Genomic DNA, 19,681 nt, shown 5'->3' with positions numbered 1-19,681 from the left:
ATCCATTCAATGACATTCTCATCATTGTGACTGCCTGGCAATACCATGTATCCTATTTGCTATTACTACTTACCACGAGACCCACATGGCCAAGGAACTTTCATGTTGGTCACAGCAAAGAACAGGTGTCTTTCCAGGAGTATCCATGAGTTTTTACGCTGTTCTCCAATTGTCTAGCATATAGATTCCCCCAAATCTTTTCATATTTCTTTAATCATCCGTCTCCTTTAGCCTAAGAGGCAACACTGTGGAATGTTAATTTGTTTAAAATAACTCTGGGAGGATAAGTTACCAACCTTCTTAACACGATTTTTCCTTCTTTTTTGTTGCATAACCAGTATTGTTTTTATGACCAGTCTTGCGTCACCTCTCATCAATAGTAGTGTGCATCCATATGACAAGGGGTCTCAATTTAGATCCACGACCAAGTGAGTTTGTGATAGAGAACATTGTATCAATTGTTCTTTTTTCTTCGTTTTCTTTTTCTTTTTCTTTTTGCAGGTGATCCTCACATTTTCATGGAAATCCCCATTCCACCAATTCTTCCAATATCATTATCTATTATTAATGCCTGTCTCCTTTAGCACACAGGTCATGATTGTGGGTCACGATCCTATTTAATGATTTTATTTAATTTTATTTTATCCATTACATTCAGTCCGGCATGGAGATGTGGCGCCCCCATCACCCAATTCTCCGAAACTACCGTCAGCCACTGGTCCTCCACGTTTGGGTTCTTGCCGGGCGCATATTTGCGGATCCCAAAAACTTTCAGGTATCCTCTGATCTTATTGGCCGATACACATAGGACGTCAAGAGTCATGGCGTACATATAGCAGAAAATAAACGCGAAATGCTGTCGGCTCTCGTAGCCGAGTGTGCTAGCACAACATGCTAGTAATGAAAATTGTTTATGGCGTGGGTTCAAACTCAGCTCAAAGAGTTTTTTTTTTAATTTTTTAAAACAAAATTCATTAAAATAAGATTGAAAATAATACTCAAAAAAGTAATTTACCGATTATTTTCTAAAATTTTCGTAATACTTTTTTTCATTAAAATAACCTTGCAGTTTTATTATACGGATCCATAGTAAAAGTAGTAGTAGTAATAGTAAAAGTAGTAATAGTAGTAGTAGTAGTAGGAACGGGTTAGAAGCCCCGCAGGGGTTGGTTGGGTTCTGTTCTCGACATCAAATGGGCAAATTAAAGACGCCCAAATTTTTTTGTACAACTTAAAACAGCTGGCTAGGGTAGCGTGCGAAAATAATACAGAGCAGCGCGTGAATACTGAAACGTTTGGGATCGGCAAAAATGCGTGCCGGGCCGATCACTCGGAATTTAGAACTTGCGATCGAGCATAGTACAAAGGTAAGCCTCGGATGCAGATTACTTTCTTTCCATGCCAACCTTCCTATGGCATGTTTCTAATAGTTGTATTTGTAGTTTGGAAGACACATTGACCTGGAGCCATGGGACGGAGGAGTGCAGCACATGAGCACACAGCGGGATCGGGTGGAGTGGTGCCCTAAATGATTGATGGGAGTTTCGGGAAGTGGACGTATGCATCCATCTACAGTGGATGTGCTTCCAATGTGTGTTACCTGATGTCCAAATATTTGAAAATATAAAAATTTAAAAAAAAAATATTAAAACGTAAAAAAATAAATAATAAAAAACACAAAAAGATAAGAAATCTGCACATTTTCTTCTCTTGTGAGCTGGTGGAGTCTTTTTGTTGTTGTTGTTCGACAGATTGTTTTAGTTCCAATTCTTCTTTTTCCCCAAGACCCTGCGTTTCTTTCGACGGGGATGGTTTTCTTGCGTCCCCATTCCCCTTGACCGCATCGGTCTCACGCTGAGCCTACGGTGAGGGGTCTACTTATGGATCGACAGGGGAATAGTGTAAGTTCTCCTCACAAGCGCCTCGGTATGAAGTTGAGGCATTCAGGCACGTCTTCTCTTTATAAATGTATATTTAATACCAAATTTTATGGGTACCAAAGCATAAACTCTGGTCCGTGCTAACCCTCTCACAAAAAGCCTAAACCACACGAAAATGAGATATGCCCTTAAGTTTTAGATAGTGTGGAAAAGACAAGTATCGTGATGCCTGTAGTCCCATATCTTGTAATGAAAGATGCTGATCGTGGCAATAGTGCTGAACCAAGTCGTCCGAGTGTTATTAAGGGCTTGTTCCTTTTCCTTATTAATAAAGTTATTACTTATAACGTCAAACAGGTTAAATATATCAAGAAATTATGGAATGTCACTTTATTGGTAGAAACGCTCGATGGGAGGCAAACGGCGAAGCTACTTAAATTGACTATCATTTGACCAATTAACGTGTTGGTAGAACCCCATCGTCTGCTGAACGTTTCTCGCAGTGTGATATCACGTTAGGACCTTCTAAATGCCACCGAGGAGGAGATTAAATCAGAGCTGGCTGATCAACATGTTGTAGATGTAGCTCGCACCAAAAGTAAGAAGTCAGGTTAAATTGTTGCTACTCAGCCACTAATTCTTACTTTCAGTTTGCCTACACTTTCGAACTACGTGAAGGCTGGTTATCGACTAAAAGTCTGTCCTTATATTCCCATTCCCAGTTCTCTGCTGTTTCAAATGTTAACACTTCGGGCACACTAGCACGTCGTGTAATGCAAGTGCTGCTCTTTGTGCTAATTGTGGCCAGGGTAGTTATGGTGTGGAACCTTGTGCAGCGACCAAGCTCTTCTGTGTCAACTGCAAGGGCGAGCATTCTGCTTGGTCTCAGGACCGCCCATCCTTTCAACATGAGAAACGTATCCGAGAGCAACTGGTTATTGAGATCTCTGCTGCTGATGCTAAGCGTCACTTAAAAAAAAAAAAAAAGCACCCCTTTCGCGCTTTCTGCGCTATTTGCTACTGTTGCAGCTACTTCTTGCAAATCTGTGGCAACCTAGACATAAGACATTTCCATCCAAACTGATCTTGTTCCCGTTCCGACCCCAATCGCATCGATTAGCGAACCCCCCAAGTCCCACGTATTTCTATTAGTGGTCTTCGGCGAACATCAGCTCACCGCCATATACCTTTTGTCGTCGGCCTAAAGGTTAGCTAACATATCAATGATAAAGTCCACCTCCTCCCCCCCCCAAAAAAAAAAAAAGACCAAAATCTACATACGTTCGTAAGCCCTCTGGAGTTTCTTTAAAATCTGACAGAGGAAGATGAACTAATGGACACCGAGTGGTCGATACTTGGCCCACGTGCAAAGGTTTGCCTCAAACGTTAATCTGTCCAATTAAGACGCTTCTTCAGCGGAACCTCAGTGACTTTAGTAGTAATCTTGGGGAATTGATACAACTTCTCTCCAAGCACTCACCAGCTCTTATCTGTTTGTAGGAAACTCATTTCAGACCTACCTAGTATTCTCTTATTTCTGGCTATACTGTTTATATATGTGAAAATAAGCGTGGTGCTGGTCGCGCTGCTGGTGGCGTAGCCCTAATTTGTCTCCGATTCACACATTCTCTAGAGATTCACATAGTTTCCCGACTGTAAGCTATTGCGTTGCGAGTTTTCTTCCCTTGCCGCTTACCATTTGTTCCTTATAAATTCCTCAATCTGAAGCCTTTACGAATGCCGATCTGCTCAGTTCTATCATCAGCTTCAACCGTCAGTTTTGCTTGTTGGAGATCTATGCCTATCACCGTCACTGGGGCTAATGTCTGCACTGAACGTAAGGTAAAGGACTTTCTTGTGGAGAATGTGTTGTTCATCCTCAATGATGGAAGTCCGACTAATTTTTTCATTGCTCATATATATTCCTGTATCGACCTCTCCATGTGCAGTGCTGGTCTGTTGACCTCATTGGCGTTGAGTGTGTATTCTGATATTTGTGGCAGTGATCAATTTCCGTTTTCGTCGAATGTCTCTGTTTTTCCTCAGTTTCCTCTCCGACTCTTCAATCTGAATCGTGTTAGCTGGCCTAACTTTCGTGCACTCAGTGAGTTGCATTGCCATCATGATCTCCCAGTAGCTGCTGTAGCAGATGCTTTCGAGCAGACTCTTCTCAATGGTTCCATTCCAGAATGCGGTGACAATGGTCCCCGCAGGCCAGTCCCTTGGTGGTCTGCGGAAATACGTGGTTATCCTGACTCGCTCGCGGGCTCTTGATACTTTTAATCATCATTCAATTAACGAAAATTTTCAGCGATTTCGCGTTCTGCGTGCTCGAGGTCAATGGTTTGTCAAACTCTCGAAGCACCAAAGCTGGAAGTAATGTTTTGTCCCTCAGTTGTCGAACGCCCGTGTCTACAGTGGGCATCGGGTTCGCTAACCCTTCAGAGACAGGGCCACTGCATTGTACAATTGTATGTATTACAATACATATAATATTGTACAATATTTGATTTTGGAAAATTTTACATTAATATTACAAGTTTTGAGAAATAGACCCCTGAGAGACCACGTGCACTACTAGGACCAATGACTAGTGCAATCCGCCCATTCGGGAGTGGAACAAGCCTCTCCTGCTCAGATAGGATGTCTCTTCTCACACTTAAGCCTAACTCTATAGGGCTTTGGAAAACGAATTACAATGTATCCCAATGGGAGTATAATCCACAGACTTCGAGGTTGAGATCAGAATGGCCACAATAGCCTAAACTCATATTATCCAACTAGTTTTTTCATGAGATTAACGGTCTAGAATTTCTTACTGAATAGTAAAATTCGGTGCAACTAATTATTATTAAATCATTTTAACTAGATACCTTTTTCAGTAATCCATAACCTCGTTACACATTAGACTAATTAAAAGGGTCTTCTAACTGTTGAACTTTCCTAGAGGAGTTAATGATACGTAAATCATCGGAAATTCTGGTTTAGTGAGGCTCAAGTTGCAGACAATTTTTTAAGGATAAAGTGACTTTTGTACACGAAGAGATAATTAGTTTTCCTGGAATTTCTGTGCGAATTTATTTCTAATAATTTACGTCCCATTAACTCCTCTAAAATAGTCCAACATATAGAAGACCCTTTTAATGAGTCTGGTGTGCAACTAGGTGATGGATTATCGAAGAAGACAACAAATCATTGGAATAATTTACCTTATAATAAGTAGTTGAACTGAATAATAAAGGGAAGAAATTCTATTCATTTATTTAATATGTATTCCATAGCATTCATGCCTTGTTGGTTGTCTGTTTCATCCTTTAAAAAACTTCGCTGTGCTTAAAAAGTAGTTAGGAACTATCCCCAGAAGACTATGACTTCTGACTCGAGTGTGAGATCATATTTCCTTGGTATGAAGACTTGTCCCAATTGTTTAACAGTATGTTGTGAAGTGACCTAACCATTGGCGTCTCTGGCATGTAAAATTTGGGGGGGACATCAAAGGAAATGATCTAACTGCTAGTATCTCAGTGGAATTTTAGATTGTGTCACTTCAAAATATTGGGGGGGGACGCGTCCCCCCGTCAGAGACGCCCATGGACCTAACTGTTTTATAAATTTGTGTGAGGTGCAGAGGGGATTTCATTGACTGATTAACTAAAGTTTAATGTCCCTTTTCAGCACCGTAGCTATATGAGATTGATGTAAGGTGAATTTGTAAACCTTCATAATTGTAACTTCTAAATACAACGGTAACTACGGTCAATAGTGAAGAAATGTAACATCACTCGAAGATTTTTGTATACTGTAATAAGACATTCAACAAGGTTGTGAACTCTCTAACACAACGGACCGTGATCGTTATCTAACAATGCAGCATGAAAAATGTTTGGTCTATTGTTTCCATCGGCGGCATCGACAGGCTCATAGTCATTAAATAAAGGTGACCTTTTCATTTTGCAAGTAATGCCTTTAAGTGGCTCGAAAACATATTTCCGGGACGCTGACTAAGAGTCATGCTCTATAATTAGTGATGGCCAACGGATTGGATCCGGCCCACGGATAAAAATGAAAAAGTATACAAAATTTGTCCCTTAATATATATATAGCCAGCCATCATGATATACCTGACTCGAAACTTGACTTTTAACTGGAAAAATATTTTCTTTAATGGTTAATAAGCCCATTCTGCAAAGTAAGGTCGTTGGTACCGAGGCAATGTTGAAAACAATACAAATTTCATACAGTTACTTTCAAATTTTCATCGCTGATGCCCTAATTAATCTAGATACACGAAATAAGAACCAAGATACCCAGAATAGAACAAAGGATCAGAAAATGTATGACTTAGCACATTCAGTGAACTGTCATCTCAGGGGGGAAAGAAAAATGGCCCTTATTTTGTCCTATCTATAGCGCACTCTAAGTCGGTTATCACTGGTCTACAAAATGCCTCAAGAGCTCTTATCTCATACCATGTGACTTCGTCTTGCAGAGTTAGACGAAACAGGACTACTGTACCAACTTCTAACGCTGTATGAACTTGAAAATCTTATTTGGCATATTCTAAGTAATATATTACAAGAGTTCTTGCCGACGCTATTCCCAGACAATTAAATACATTTGTGGACAACACTGATGACAACAGTCACCAAAAGTTGTATCGTCAAAATTGATCAGTAATTAGTAAAGTTAAGGTTGGTCTAAAGGGACAAGTTTTGCCGATAGATGCCACTACAGTCTTCGTATCTCTTTCATTTTTTTTTACCTTTCATGAAAATTCCCGATTTCTCTTACAAATTTCGAACTTTGAAATTTATAAGAGAAATCGTGAATTTTCGTAAAAAGTAAAAAATACATGAGAGAAATACGAGGACTGAAGTGACATCTATCGACAAAACTTGTCCCTTTAAACCAACCTTAATGTTTTTCGATAGGATGATTTACTTTCAACCACTCGGTACAAAATCAAGACAACTGAGGGCCTATAGATAATATGTACAAAATATATGCACATAATAATATCGATAAAACTTTATTGAAATAAAACAAACTATAAAGCAATAAATCATGGAATCAGTTACCTCCGAAATGGCACCGCTCTTAAAACTTGAAGATAACAACATTTACAACGTGGCACTGTGTTCTTTATACATATATAATAGATTTATATATATATTGTATATATATAAGCTTTGGTTTGTAGTTATAATAACAATTAAAACAAACAATAACTTGGAAAGCTAATATCATGATTCGACAATCCTTTCATCTTTTTTTCGCTCCTCTTCCACTTTTTGTCGTGTTCTGTTGAAGGCTTCAGTCTTAACAAAGTCCACTGTCTTATACACAGTCGCAGTGGAATGAGTTCGTTCAGGAGATTTGGGACTTTGAGCACTTGCGTCAGATTCAAGATCCAAATCGAGGTATTGAACCTCGGGAAATTTCTTCGGAGCTTGAGATAAAATCTGGCTACCTTGGAGAAAATAGTAGATCTGAAAAATGAAACACAAAGTCATGATATTAACGTTACAATAAAATGAAAGAAATATGAGGTATTTACACTTTCAAGCAGTGATTGAGACCTGGAGCTGCATATCCAAAGATCATTATGCATGGAGGATACGATATGAAGGCAAACTAATACATTACTTACCACAACGTAATATAGAGGAGTATTATATAACATAAAAGAAAACTATAGAATACCTTTTGCTAAACACTTCATCAAGCAAGGAGGTTAAAAAGTAAGAAGAAAAAATAACGGAAAGAATATGCGATAGAGTACCATATTAACATTCGAAGTCACATAATAGCGTTTCAGGGTAGCAACAAAATTTACAGGAAAGAATTTCCTGAATTTCCCCGGTTTGCCAGAACATTTTTTTGAAATTTTCTCCGACATATAATTAGCCATATAGATTTTCCCACGTTCATGGAAAAACAAAACCAAACAATGAAATAAAATCTTTGAGTTTTACGTCCCACGGTTATCCCGGTTAGGCTAAAGGAGACGGTGATGATGAGTAATGAATGAAATAGTGGAATGAAGAAAGTGGAAGGAAACGGGAGAACCCCGAGAAAACCCACGCACACGGTATTTGTCCACCACAAAGTTGGGGACTGGGATCGAACCCGGGACCCCAAGCACCAGAGGTGAACGCTCTATCACTGAGCCACCGCGGCACCCCCCCCCACAAAAAAAGCATAACAACGATAATACATATTTCTCTCCTAATCAAACTAGAGCAATGAATAAAACAAAACCAACGTATTTTATTATGAAAGTACAAAGCACTTATTTAATAGAAATTTCTACACAAAGCAAACTATACGGTGGCCAGTGACGTATTTAGGTGTGCTATCAGGTTCACGCCCCCCCCCCCCCCTGCGAAATAAATTTGTTATATGTACAACTTCATTAAAATTTGTCGGCACCCAAATGAAAAATATAAGTGCTTAATCGCGTGTTGTGCATATCCTCCGCCCGAAACAAAATCCTAAATACGTCACAGAGGATGGCCCATAATTATGTGTACAGCGTGTATCAAAAAGAATCATCCGGTTTTAAACAATAATATCTATTCTGTCTTTTCAGAGTATGTGAGTGAACAACGTACTGTTGGAAAGAGGAACATCTCTACATGGTTTCCGTCAATGTTTTACACGCAGTCCGCAGAAATCCGTTCGTCGTGCAGCTCGACAGCTCAACATGCCTTCGATGTCCGTCTGGCGTGTGTTGCGTCGTCGTTTACACATGAAACCATACAGAATTCAGCTACTACAAGCTCTTTGTGAAGGTGACAAAGAACGACGTATGGAGTTTTGTAATTTCATTCTTGGCAAGATTGCAGAGGACGACAGTTTTGTTCAACGCTTAGTGTTTAGTGACGAGGCAACATGCCATTTGAATGGAAATGTGAACCGCCATAATGTGCGAATATGGGGAACGGAACACCCAGATGAAGTTGTACAACATGAGAGGGACTCGCCAAAAGTTAATGTGTTTTGTGCAGTTTCCCGATAAAAGGTGTACGGTCCATTCTTCTTTGCCGAGAACCTACCTTGATATGCTTGAGTACTATCTTTTCCCACAGTTGGAGACTGATTCGAATGATTTCATCTACCAACAGGATGGGGCACCCCCACACTGGCATGGGAAAGTGCGGGGATTTTTAAATCGAACGATTCCACAGCGATGGATCGGTCGCACTGGACCAAATGATGCAGCGTTACATTATTGGCCTCCAAGGTCACCTGACCTTACTGTATGTGATTATTTCTTGTGGGGGTTTATAAAAGACTCCGTTTATGTGCCTCCGTTACCAAGCACATTGAATGAACTGCGACATCGCATAACGGCAGCTGTGGAAGCTGTAACTGAAGACATGCTAGCTGCAGTTTGGGACGAATTTGAATACCGCATGGACATATGTCGTGCATCTCACGGGGGACACATTGAACACCTATGAACAGGTCCAATAAAAACTTTGAGTTTCATTGTCATGCAAAACAAAAACTATTTGTATATGTCCATTAGTTTCAGAAATACAGACTTCCCAAAGTGGATGAATCTTTTTGATACACCCTGTATAATGTTTCAAAGACTGCGGTAAAGAAACTAGCAAAATAACTTGTCATATTACTCTCATAACTTTCCTTATAAGAATTCTAATCTCTGTTCTCCAAGGCATTGACCACCAATACACCATCCTAATCGATACATGCCTGAAGACGGAGAGCAACTTTCTTATAAGAAACCTAACAGACCTGTTCTAGTATCCTGTGGAACTCTTCTGTGATTAGTTTCCCGCAGTTCGGCCAAATTGCGTATGTGATGTTGATACACTTTATCCTTTAAAACACCAAATAAGAGAAACTCAGGTGCTGATTAAATCGGGAGTCGAGCTGGCCACTCCACAGACCCACGTCGACCTATCCAGCACACAACGCGCACGCTGCTCCAGAGACAACCGTTTCGCCATTCTGTCTGGCATACGCTAACGGTTCTAAGTCCAGTGACCGTTATCTCCACTCTCAGGCTACACAGTGTTGCAATATCGAAACTTTTGTCCAGGATTACAAATACTACAAACATCATACACATAATTATTTGCCACCTTGTATATTAACGACATATCTTTAGAAAAAATCCATAGTATTATGTAATTCATTTCAGTTCTCCAAACGCTTTCTTTCCTCATCAATATTGTGCATATTTTCCATTATTTTAGTCTTCTTAGCTTCAAGCTCGTTCAGAATTATTATCCGGTATTCAGTTTCTTTTTACTTCTTTTCCTCTTTCTCTCGTAGTTGATTTGTTGCTTCTGTAAACGAGTACGAGCACTTCATGCATTATGTATGAATCACTAGAATAATCTACTGAATGTACACAAGCACTAGCGTACACAGGAATTCATTTCGGGGTGGGTCCAAACTCAATGTGAGCGTATTTTATATTACAATTCCTAAAATTGTTCCTACAATTAACCTAAATTTACACAAAAGTCGAAATTTCGGGGCGGGGAAGGGGGGTCCGGACCCCCAGGACCCACCCATTGCGTACGTCCCTGTACACAAGTCTGCAGTGCAGTACACAAAAGTTTTTTTAAAAAAATTGCCACATATTGCTTGAAAATCTGCTTTCTCGATCTGAATTTTCATGAGAAAAATCAAGACCATTTTAACATCTCTTAAATCACTGCACTCTGAATTATCCAAATTATTCACTCAAAGTTATTCAAGCGGTGAACATTTCTAGAATACTGACTCATAATGGTTTTACAATTTGGATTAGAACAAAACTCCATTGAACTGCCTCACAACTTCATCTGAGGTTAATAAAGTATTATACACACGGAAAGGTGGTAGAAGTGGATATTTTATAATTTCGCTTTGTATGTACAGTAGAGAAGAAAGTTTCATACGAGGGAAAATCAAAAAGTCTTTGCGCCTATTTTTTTTTTCGAGCATGTAATACATTTTAACATAAGATTGAGATATACGAGCGATACGGTAGGGTATTGTAAAACAGCCTCAGTGAACATCTGATTTTTTTCACGCATCGTACTAACCGCGTGGCCACAATGCTAAGAACGTCCACGCCATATAAGCGAAATCTTATTCGTTTTCTACGGTGCAATAGACACGGTCTCAGATATCAACAGGTAAATGGGAGCCAATGTATGAAGATAAGTGCTTAGCAGTGTGAGTAGTGGTGCAAGGAAATTGAAAATGGACGAGGAAATCTCCAGAACAATAAGCAACCGGGGCGACCTCGTTCCTCGCTGACCCTGGATAATTATGTGTCTTAATAAAATGGCGACAGTGGATGCATGTGTTCATTTGAAGAACACTGCCACGAAGCCTGACATTTTCCATTGTTGTATTTATGATATTGCTAATGATTCGTTAGATACCGCAAGGTGTCATGTCGGTATGTTCCTAAGCATCTTGATGCCAACAAGAACAAACGAATAGTTACTGAACGATTTGCAACATCACGGCGAGGAAAGTGACAGTTTCCTTGACCTCATTGTCACTGTCGACGAAACGTGAATACTGCATTACACTTTCGAGTCACAACGGCAAAGTGTGGCGTGGAAACATCCCGGCTCGCCAGTAACGAAGAAGTTCCGAACAACACCACTGACCAGTAAACTCATGCTTACGTTGTTTTAAGACAATCAGGGAGCACTACTACTGGATTTCCTGCCAAGAGGTGAAATAATCAACGCAGAATGCTATTGTCGCACACTCTCCCATCTGCGAGCTGCCATTAGGGAAAAGCATAAGGATGTTTGGGATGTCGACGGTTTGGTTTTCCTCCATGAAAACAATTGCCAAACTTTGCTCTTGGGGATGCGAGTTCATGGAGCATCCCTTTTACAGTGCAGACCTTGCGCCCCAGTGATTACAATGTTTTTGGTCGATTGAAGAAGCTTCTAGCAGAACGGAGGTTCACGAGGGTCACTGAAGCGTAGAACGTTGTTCGTCGTTACTTCTGTGATCAGCCGACCACGTTTTACACAGCAACATCGAGAAACTTGTACTAGTTCCTCAACAGATATGGTGATTATTTGGAAAAAATAGACAAAAGTGCGTAGAATATTGTGTATATCTTTCTTCCATATTCGGTTTGTGATCTAACAATAAATCAATAGGCACAAAGACTTTTCGATTTTTTCCTCGTATATCCAAGGAAGTTTATTATGAAACGGTAAACATTTATTTTGATTTTGCATACATGTTTGTTGCTGTTGTTTTAATATGCGGTAAATCTGTTATTGCTAGTCTTAACAGTATATGTTTATGTGCACTTTTAATTATTAGTATGTCTAAATGAATAGTTACAGCTTTTTTTCTTTTTAAAAGTGTGTTTTTAGGGTGTGAAAATAATTTTTTTAGCCTTCATTCTTTGGCTAATAAGCTGTTGTGTGCACTTTTGTGATATTAGAAAGAAAATTAGATCTGCAGAGCAGCTTTGATTATAAATATTATTTATATATGGTATAAAAAGAATGAACGGGTGCATTCTCCCCCTTTTTTCGAGATTGGCTCTGTAAATAATTAGAAAAAAAATGTGCTTCATTTTTTAGACATTCCATGTGATTTTTCCAATTTCATTTTTCTTTCAAATTAAGGCCTACACATTTTATGTTATTTGTTTGTTTAATAAGATTATACTGAATGTTACATTTATATATACATATGAATGTTATAAGGTTCGTTCTATTCTAATTTACCGCTACCCCATTATTTTCGCTCTATTCAGTGATGATTGTCAAGGCTGTATTTAACTACTTCTTTCTTGAATGTATAACCACTATCTTAGCAAAGTGAACTAGACAGTCTACGAATATATTAACATCGCATAGTGTGTTAAACTTTGCACACTGTAATGTGACTTTAATTGATATATTTCCTAGCTCCTCAGAAAAATGCGGTTCTATATTTTTATTCTCAAGTTTGAAACTTTCGTATATGTACGACGTACATTAGATTTTCTTTTTAACTCTTTAAAATATCCAACGTCGAAGTACCTGGCTTTTCAATGTTGCTGGAATAAAATCTAAATAACACACTTAATTCTTGGTCATAATAGCTACGTAGACCGACAGTTAATTTTCCGAAAAAATGTGCTTTTACAGTTATTCTATATAACCCACACATAACAAAAATCATGTTCAGGATAGCAACCTTATGTCTAAGGCGTTATTATTTCAAACTGCTCCAGTGACAATGTTTTTACTACTTTCTGGTAAGTAATGTAACATACAGTAGATAGAGAATTAAGTATGCATACAGATAAAAATATTAAAACACACGTTGAAAGAAGGAAGACAGAAGAAAAAAGGAAATCACCAAAACAGATCTCGAAGCGCAAACGGAAAACAAATTACTTACCAGAAAATAATACAAACGTTAACACACAAAGCAAAATTGTTAGCGATGATAAAATTGATACGACTAAGCATAGTTGCTTGATTGGAAGAAACTAAGCCTTTTCAGTTTACAATTCATCATATAGGTAGAAGAAGGAAAGAAATATTAACGAACAGGGAAGTAATTATAAAGCGTCCAATCACGCTTATAGTTTATGTCTTTTGTGGTTTACAGTAGTGTAAAGAACATTAACGATGATGAATAACTGTGCCATCTTTTTTTTTTTTTTTTCCTCTTTTACCCACTGATTTGTAAGGGGAATTATTTTCCTGTTAAGTTTGAAATGAACTAGAATTGAAATGATTTCATTCTATTTACTTTTTATTCAAACATATACCCCTTCTTCTTGAAAGTTAAATTTTGTTACATACTTAAATTTTGTATTTAATAATTAAATTTAATTCTTATGTCTGCCGCAAATGTGTTTAGCAAAAGGAAGAGACATTTAACCAGACTTACAGAAGAAATCAGTAAAAGTCACATAATTAAATTCCAGTTCGTTTCAAAAACCATATATATATATATCATATTTTACGGATTAAAAGACGCACCTACATTTTTAAGCATTTTCTTTTAAAAAAATACCGTAACACTTTTATCAGTTTTATTATTAGATTACAAATCCAGACAAAAAAAAAAAAAAAAAAAATCTTAGTTTATAAAACCGAACTGATCTTTAAAATCCGTGAAAATAGTCATCTGAACCTTCTTCTTCTTCTTCTTCTTCTTGCAATGTTGCCAGATAAGAGATAGCTTTCCCGCGGCATCGAACATATAGCTATTTTTAACACTGGTGGGAATTTTAAATCAAACATTGGACATTTCTATATTAATTTCGAGTACAAGACACATACAAATTTTGGAGGTAATTTTTCGAAGAAAAAAAAGCGTGTCTTATAGTCCGTAAAATACGGCAAAACTAACGGAGTGAAAATAAAGATGGTGTAGGAACTCTACACTGTTTAGATTAAAAAAGAAAAACAACTCAGTTTACGTAATATCTGTGCTCTAGTTTAAACACTTTTTAAAAAAACTAAGAAAAAAAAAAGGAACCGGCGACAAATCATTATTGTCGACTTAAAATGTTAATTTTTAATTATAGTGTTCGTCTTTGATAGAATTATACATCACAGTTTATTCTATTCATATAGAAATCTGGTACCAAGATTATTCACTTATATATATTAGAAGTTTGTATTTACCACATGTCGTCGGGGATGTTGACTTAAAATGTAAAAACAGAAATTAATATTTTAATTTTATCAAAATCTTTATACGTTTATTTCACGTGCGTAAATTTCTTAGTTTTTTTTTTCCTATTCGCTTGTTAAATTGTTCAGACAAGCCGGAAGAAAAATGAAATCTTTAAGTTTTACGTCCCATGATTATGCCGGCTAGGCTAAAGACGGTGATGATGAGAAATGAAGAAAATGGGCGGAAGTGGAAGAACTCCGAGAAAACCTACGCACATGGACGATGTTTGTCCACCACAAAGATCACTTGGCGCGAGCTGGGATCGAACCAAGGACATCATGCACAAGGTGAACGCTCTACCACTGAAGCCAGAAAAAAATAGCGTTTGGTCTATTATATCTATTATGTCTACATACATAAATTATGTTGTTTGTTTCCATGTAAAACTTCCGTATCATGTAAAACTGTGTATGCAGCAAATTGTGACAAATTATAAAAACTTTCTAGTTACTTAATACCGTGCTGATAAATGTACCTACGTATTTATCTAAAACTGACAGTTTTCTACATACGTCGAGGTGTTACATTTGAGAAAATGAAATGAAATCTTTGAGTTTTACGTCCCACAGTTATGCCGGTTAGGCTAGAAGAGACGGTGATGATGAGTAATGAATGAAATGGTGGAATGAAGAAAGTGAGAGGAAACGGGAGAACCCCGAGAAAACCCACGCACACGGTGTTTGTCCACCACAAAGTTCACTTGGTGGGGGCTGGGATCGAACCCGGGACCCCAAGCACCTGAGGTGAACGCTCTACCACTGAGCCACTGCGGCCCCGCGCGTGTTACATTTGAAACACCACAGGTAGTATTTTTCCACGTTTCAGTGCTATGTCTCCCGTTGTACATAAACTGAGATTTCCTTAGTTTCATGCCATTCGGTGTCTAGTATAGTCACCCGTAACTAGCAAACCAACACCTTAACCTTTCAGAGATAAACAGCCGAGTTCGCAGTGCTAACTCTAAACTCAAACCTATCCTCTGAGAAAATAACACTACGAGGAGAGGGAAGGAGAGGAAAAATAACACAATTACGAAGAAGAAGGAACCAGCGTGGCGGATTCATTGGTAATTTTTTGTTAACTCTCAATTACCATCTATCTAATTCTCCATTGCACTGGATAAATAATAAATCCAGTAGACTTCGCGTCTACTCTCATTCGTCAACCTACGACTATGAGCCGTTTCCAGATTCATAATAGGGAAACCACCTACATCATCAACAGCAGAATAGTAATAATTTTAAAAAATCCTTACATACACATATTCACTACACTACATTAACCCTTTAGCGCGCAGCTTTGCATATATGCAAAGTTTACTTTGAAATTGCATTACACCTTGTAGTTTCTAGTTCAGACATAGAAAAGCAGCTTTGCGTATCGGCTAAGATGTCCTTTCACTAATGAAGTTCTGAATTTCCTGCTAGATGTCACTCATTTTCTTTACTTGCTGCACGCATAGTTATCATCTTATCATCTTTGAGCTTTCTTTGCTCTGTTAGGGGGTCATGTTTTGAACTGTTGATTTTTTTCTGTGTTAGACAGAAGTGTAATAAGTGCAAAAATGCAAGTACGCTGACATTCGTAATGTTGTATTGGTTCTATCTGGTTTTAGTGTACTTTGCATATGTCGAAGCGCAACTTTGCATAGATCCTATCTACAAACACAATAAAATATCCGATAGACCCCATATTATTTGCATTAATGTTTTTAAAATCAATTCCCGTGTTTCCTACACAAAAACCACTTCAAACGTAAAAAAATCAGTTTGAGCGGAAAAATGGTGCGTTAAACGGTTAAACACTTCACATTTCCTAAATATTCAATAAAAGGATATTAAACTCAAACATAAAATATACTTCTGTGACAAGCAATTCATTTTTACAAAAACACCAAAATTATCAATACTGAATTATAAAGTATTGCGTCTTTATGGCACTAAATATTATACTATTTAAGGTCTGCCTTCATCCCTATAACAGTGTCATTAAGACCTGCTGTCATAGATTTGGGCTTAAACTGCTATGCGCAATTACTCTGAAATCTGTTAAAATAAATAAATAAATTACCTGTTCGTCATCTGAGTTCCTTAAATTCATGCTTTGTTCATCGTCTGAGCTGGAATTATCTGAGTGATGACTTCCGGTAGGTAAAGTGGGTGGTGCAGTTGGACTAGGGGCGGCACGGGTGGTCCTTGAATTGCGACTATCTGCTCGACAAGGTGGTGAAGCAAGCTTGAATTTACATTCTTCACAAGGGAAAAGAAGAAATATATTAAATTTCAATAAATTGTAATTCACTTCTAATTATCATATTCATTTCTAATATCGCAACAATTCAACTCTACAGAACACATGATAGAGCACTAACTTCGAACGTTTGTTAATGCTCCTTTTTTTTCACACCAAATTTTCGCTTTGATTAAAAAAAAAAAAAGATTTTAAAACACGATAAGCAGTATTCAGAGTCGTTTTTACTTGTGATTAGCACCATACTAAAGACGTGACTACCATATGAATCGTACGTTAGTCAAACCCTTAGTATGACGCTAATCACAAGAAAGAACAATTCTGAATACGGTTCGATAATATTACCATTGTATTAATCAGTAACTAATAAACTACTATGAAGCCTCCCTTAACGGACACCTCCATTATAACGATTTTTTGTTTGCATCGGCGCAAATATATTTATTATTACGGGACAGAGCCCTCATTTTACGGACAAGGACAGTCTTATTTTTGCCCCTAATGTTTTTATACCCTCTTCATAAAGGACAGAAATTATTTTCAATCTATACGTATTTAGCACAAAAAATACATTCTAGAACTTAGAATCTAAGTTTTGCGATACAGTGCAGTGAGCAGAAAATTCCTTCTCCACAAAATGTCTTGGTCAAAAGTCAAAAACCTGGTATATTACCAAAGACAACAACTGCTTTCTACTTTTTTTTTTGCCCCACCTGCTGGTCTAATGGCTAGCGCGCACTTTTGGTGCACCGGATTCGATTTCCAGTGGGAGAACATTAAAATTTAAAGGTATTTGATATAGCCACAGTGTTAAAAATGATATTAAACATAAACAAACGAACATTTTATTTTAGAGTAGTCAGTATGTGAATTAAATGATTTTTAGATAGATAAACGTCCTTGAGAAAAAAATTACCACATACGCAGTACACGCCCAGCGACACTATTGTTTCTTTACAGAGAATTATCCCACACCCCAAGTAATTCAAACATAAAGGAAACGAAAGCTTAAAGTTTTATGTCCCACGGTATGCCGAATAGGCTAAAGGAGACGGTAATGGTGAGAAATGAAGAAAATGGTGAAAGTGGAGCACTGAAGATAGTGGAGGAAACGGGAAAACCCCGAGAAAACTCACGGTGTTTGTCCATCACAATGTTCACTTGATGCGAGCTGGGATCAAACCAAGGACCTGATGCACCAGAGGTGAACGCTCTACTCCTGAGCCACTGCGACCCCCGAAATTCAAACTGAATATAGCATTTCGATATTAGCTTATATTTACCTTTATAATTAATGTATTTATTGTATACTTCACACAAATACAGCCCAAGTTGAGTAATATTAATTTGTTAATCTTTCTGCAACGGACATCTCTCATCTCCGAATACAATAATAATGTCCCGTCGGCATCCGTTATTAAGAGGCTTCACTGTATAACATACTCTATGTTGAAAAATACTTAATTTTAATAGGTATCTATTATATCTTCATCCAAACAATAACAAAAATAATTTAGCTGGGTATAAAATGCTGGGTTTCATCAACTATATAGATTCTCGTGTGTATAAAGGTACACTTGATCTTGCAGACAATTATACAGAAATGACAAATAGGAATACATATATCAGACTGAAAGAATAAATCAGGGCAAATATAACGAAACGTCAACATCGGGACTATCGAGATGAAAAAAAAAAAAAAAAAAAAAAAAAAGTCTCACATCACAATTTAACAAAATAACATCAAAATTTGAAAGAGTTAAAAATCAACATAGAAATTTGAAAGACAAGTTTACAAATCATTATTAGAGCGAATAAAAGAAAATGAAAGAAGAGATAAGGGACAGATAAATTTAAAACGAGCGTACATAAGAGGAACTGGTTCAATACATTCATCGCAGTTTAAATAATAATAATAATAATCATAATAATAATAAGTTAAACGGATGAGAATATCTGGACACATTTAACGCATTTCGGACGAGTAGCAGGGTTTGCCCTTTGTGGAACTAAAGTTCAGAAGATGGACAACGGGCATACCCTTCCCTTTTCTTTAAATTTTTATAGTAAACTTTGTGTGGTGTTCAAAAATGTCTTTAAAATAGAAATAACTCGAATCTTTTCCACGAATTTATTTTAAAAAAAAATAACACTAAAAAACTTCCGTATGGTGGCAAAAACACTTCGTCCGAAAAGAGTTAAAGCAAGAACATGACCTCATTTACTTCCATTCACTTATATTACCATTTACACTTTACGGGTTAACTGCCACAGATGGCAACCCCAAAATACAAAATTTACGGAGAATGAACAGAATCACACTAAATGTGACAATGAGAGTAACAAACGTTAGAAAGGTCATTACTGGAGGGTAATTAATAAGGGGGAAAACATAAGTTAAATTGTGGACTGTATGTGTTCGCAGAGTGATGTGATATGAGGTGAGGTGACAGTAGAACATAATCTGACAATGTTTCAAACCCACTGTGTTATTAACTAACACAGGATATGTGTGCTGCTGTATTATCATCGGGGTCAAGGTGGAACAAAACGACCCTGTGGAGCTTTTAACCCCTTCGCTCTGTTTCGTAACGTAAGTAGGTAACTTTTTTTTTATCAATAAAGTTGTGTGTCCAAAGCGGACTAAATACCACGTCACATTACGTCACGCTCGTGTGGTGTAACTTCAATGTAAATTTAACCTCACCCTTCGGAAAGACATGATATTTAATCATTAATATCATTACTGTTAATTAATGAGTAGTGTGTAGTTTGCAGCACCTAAACAGTTCCAAGGTACTAATTTTGCGCAATAATACTACACTGATGTATATGGATGTAGGAAAGAGCAAAAGAAG

The 19,681-nt window shown here is 37.5% G+C and overlaps 1 protein-coding gene across 2 annotated transcripts in view; it reads right to left on the bottom strand.

Moving 5' to 3' along the window:
• Positions 1-6,893: 6,893 nt before the first annotated feature.
• dos (daughter of sevenless) overlaps positions 6,894-19,681 on the bottom strand; it is a 48,400-nt gene continuing 35,612 nt past the window's right edge. For both annotated transcript variants that reach the window (XM_081738049.1, XM_081738050.1), the window contains exons 5-6: positions 16,644-16,822; positions 6,894-7,369 (exon numbers count right to left, since the gene is read on the bottom strand). In XM_081738049.1, the coding sequence (XP_081594175.1) occupies positions 7,124-7,369; positions 16,644-16,822 (425 nt within the window). In that variant the 3' untranslated portion in view covers positions 6,894-7,123. The remainder of the gene's footprint in view (positions 7,370-16,643; positions 16,823-19,681) is intronic.

The sequence above is a fragment of the Thermobia domestica genome, chromosome 14 (assembly GCF_964235325.1).
Source record: "Thermobia domestica chromosome 14, izTheDome1.hap1.1, whole genome shotgun sequence".
Classification (NCBI taxonomy): domain Eukaryota; kingdom Metazoa; phylum Arthropoda; class Insecta; order Zygentoma; family Lepismatidae; genus Thermobia; species Thermobia domestica.
Note: the sequence above shows the minus strand (reverse complement) of the source record. Positions and strands in the feature narration are given on the sequence as shown.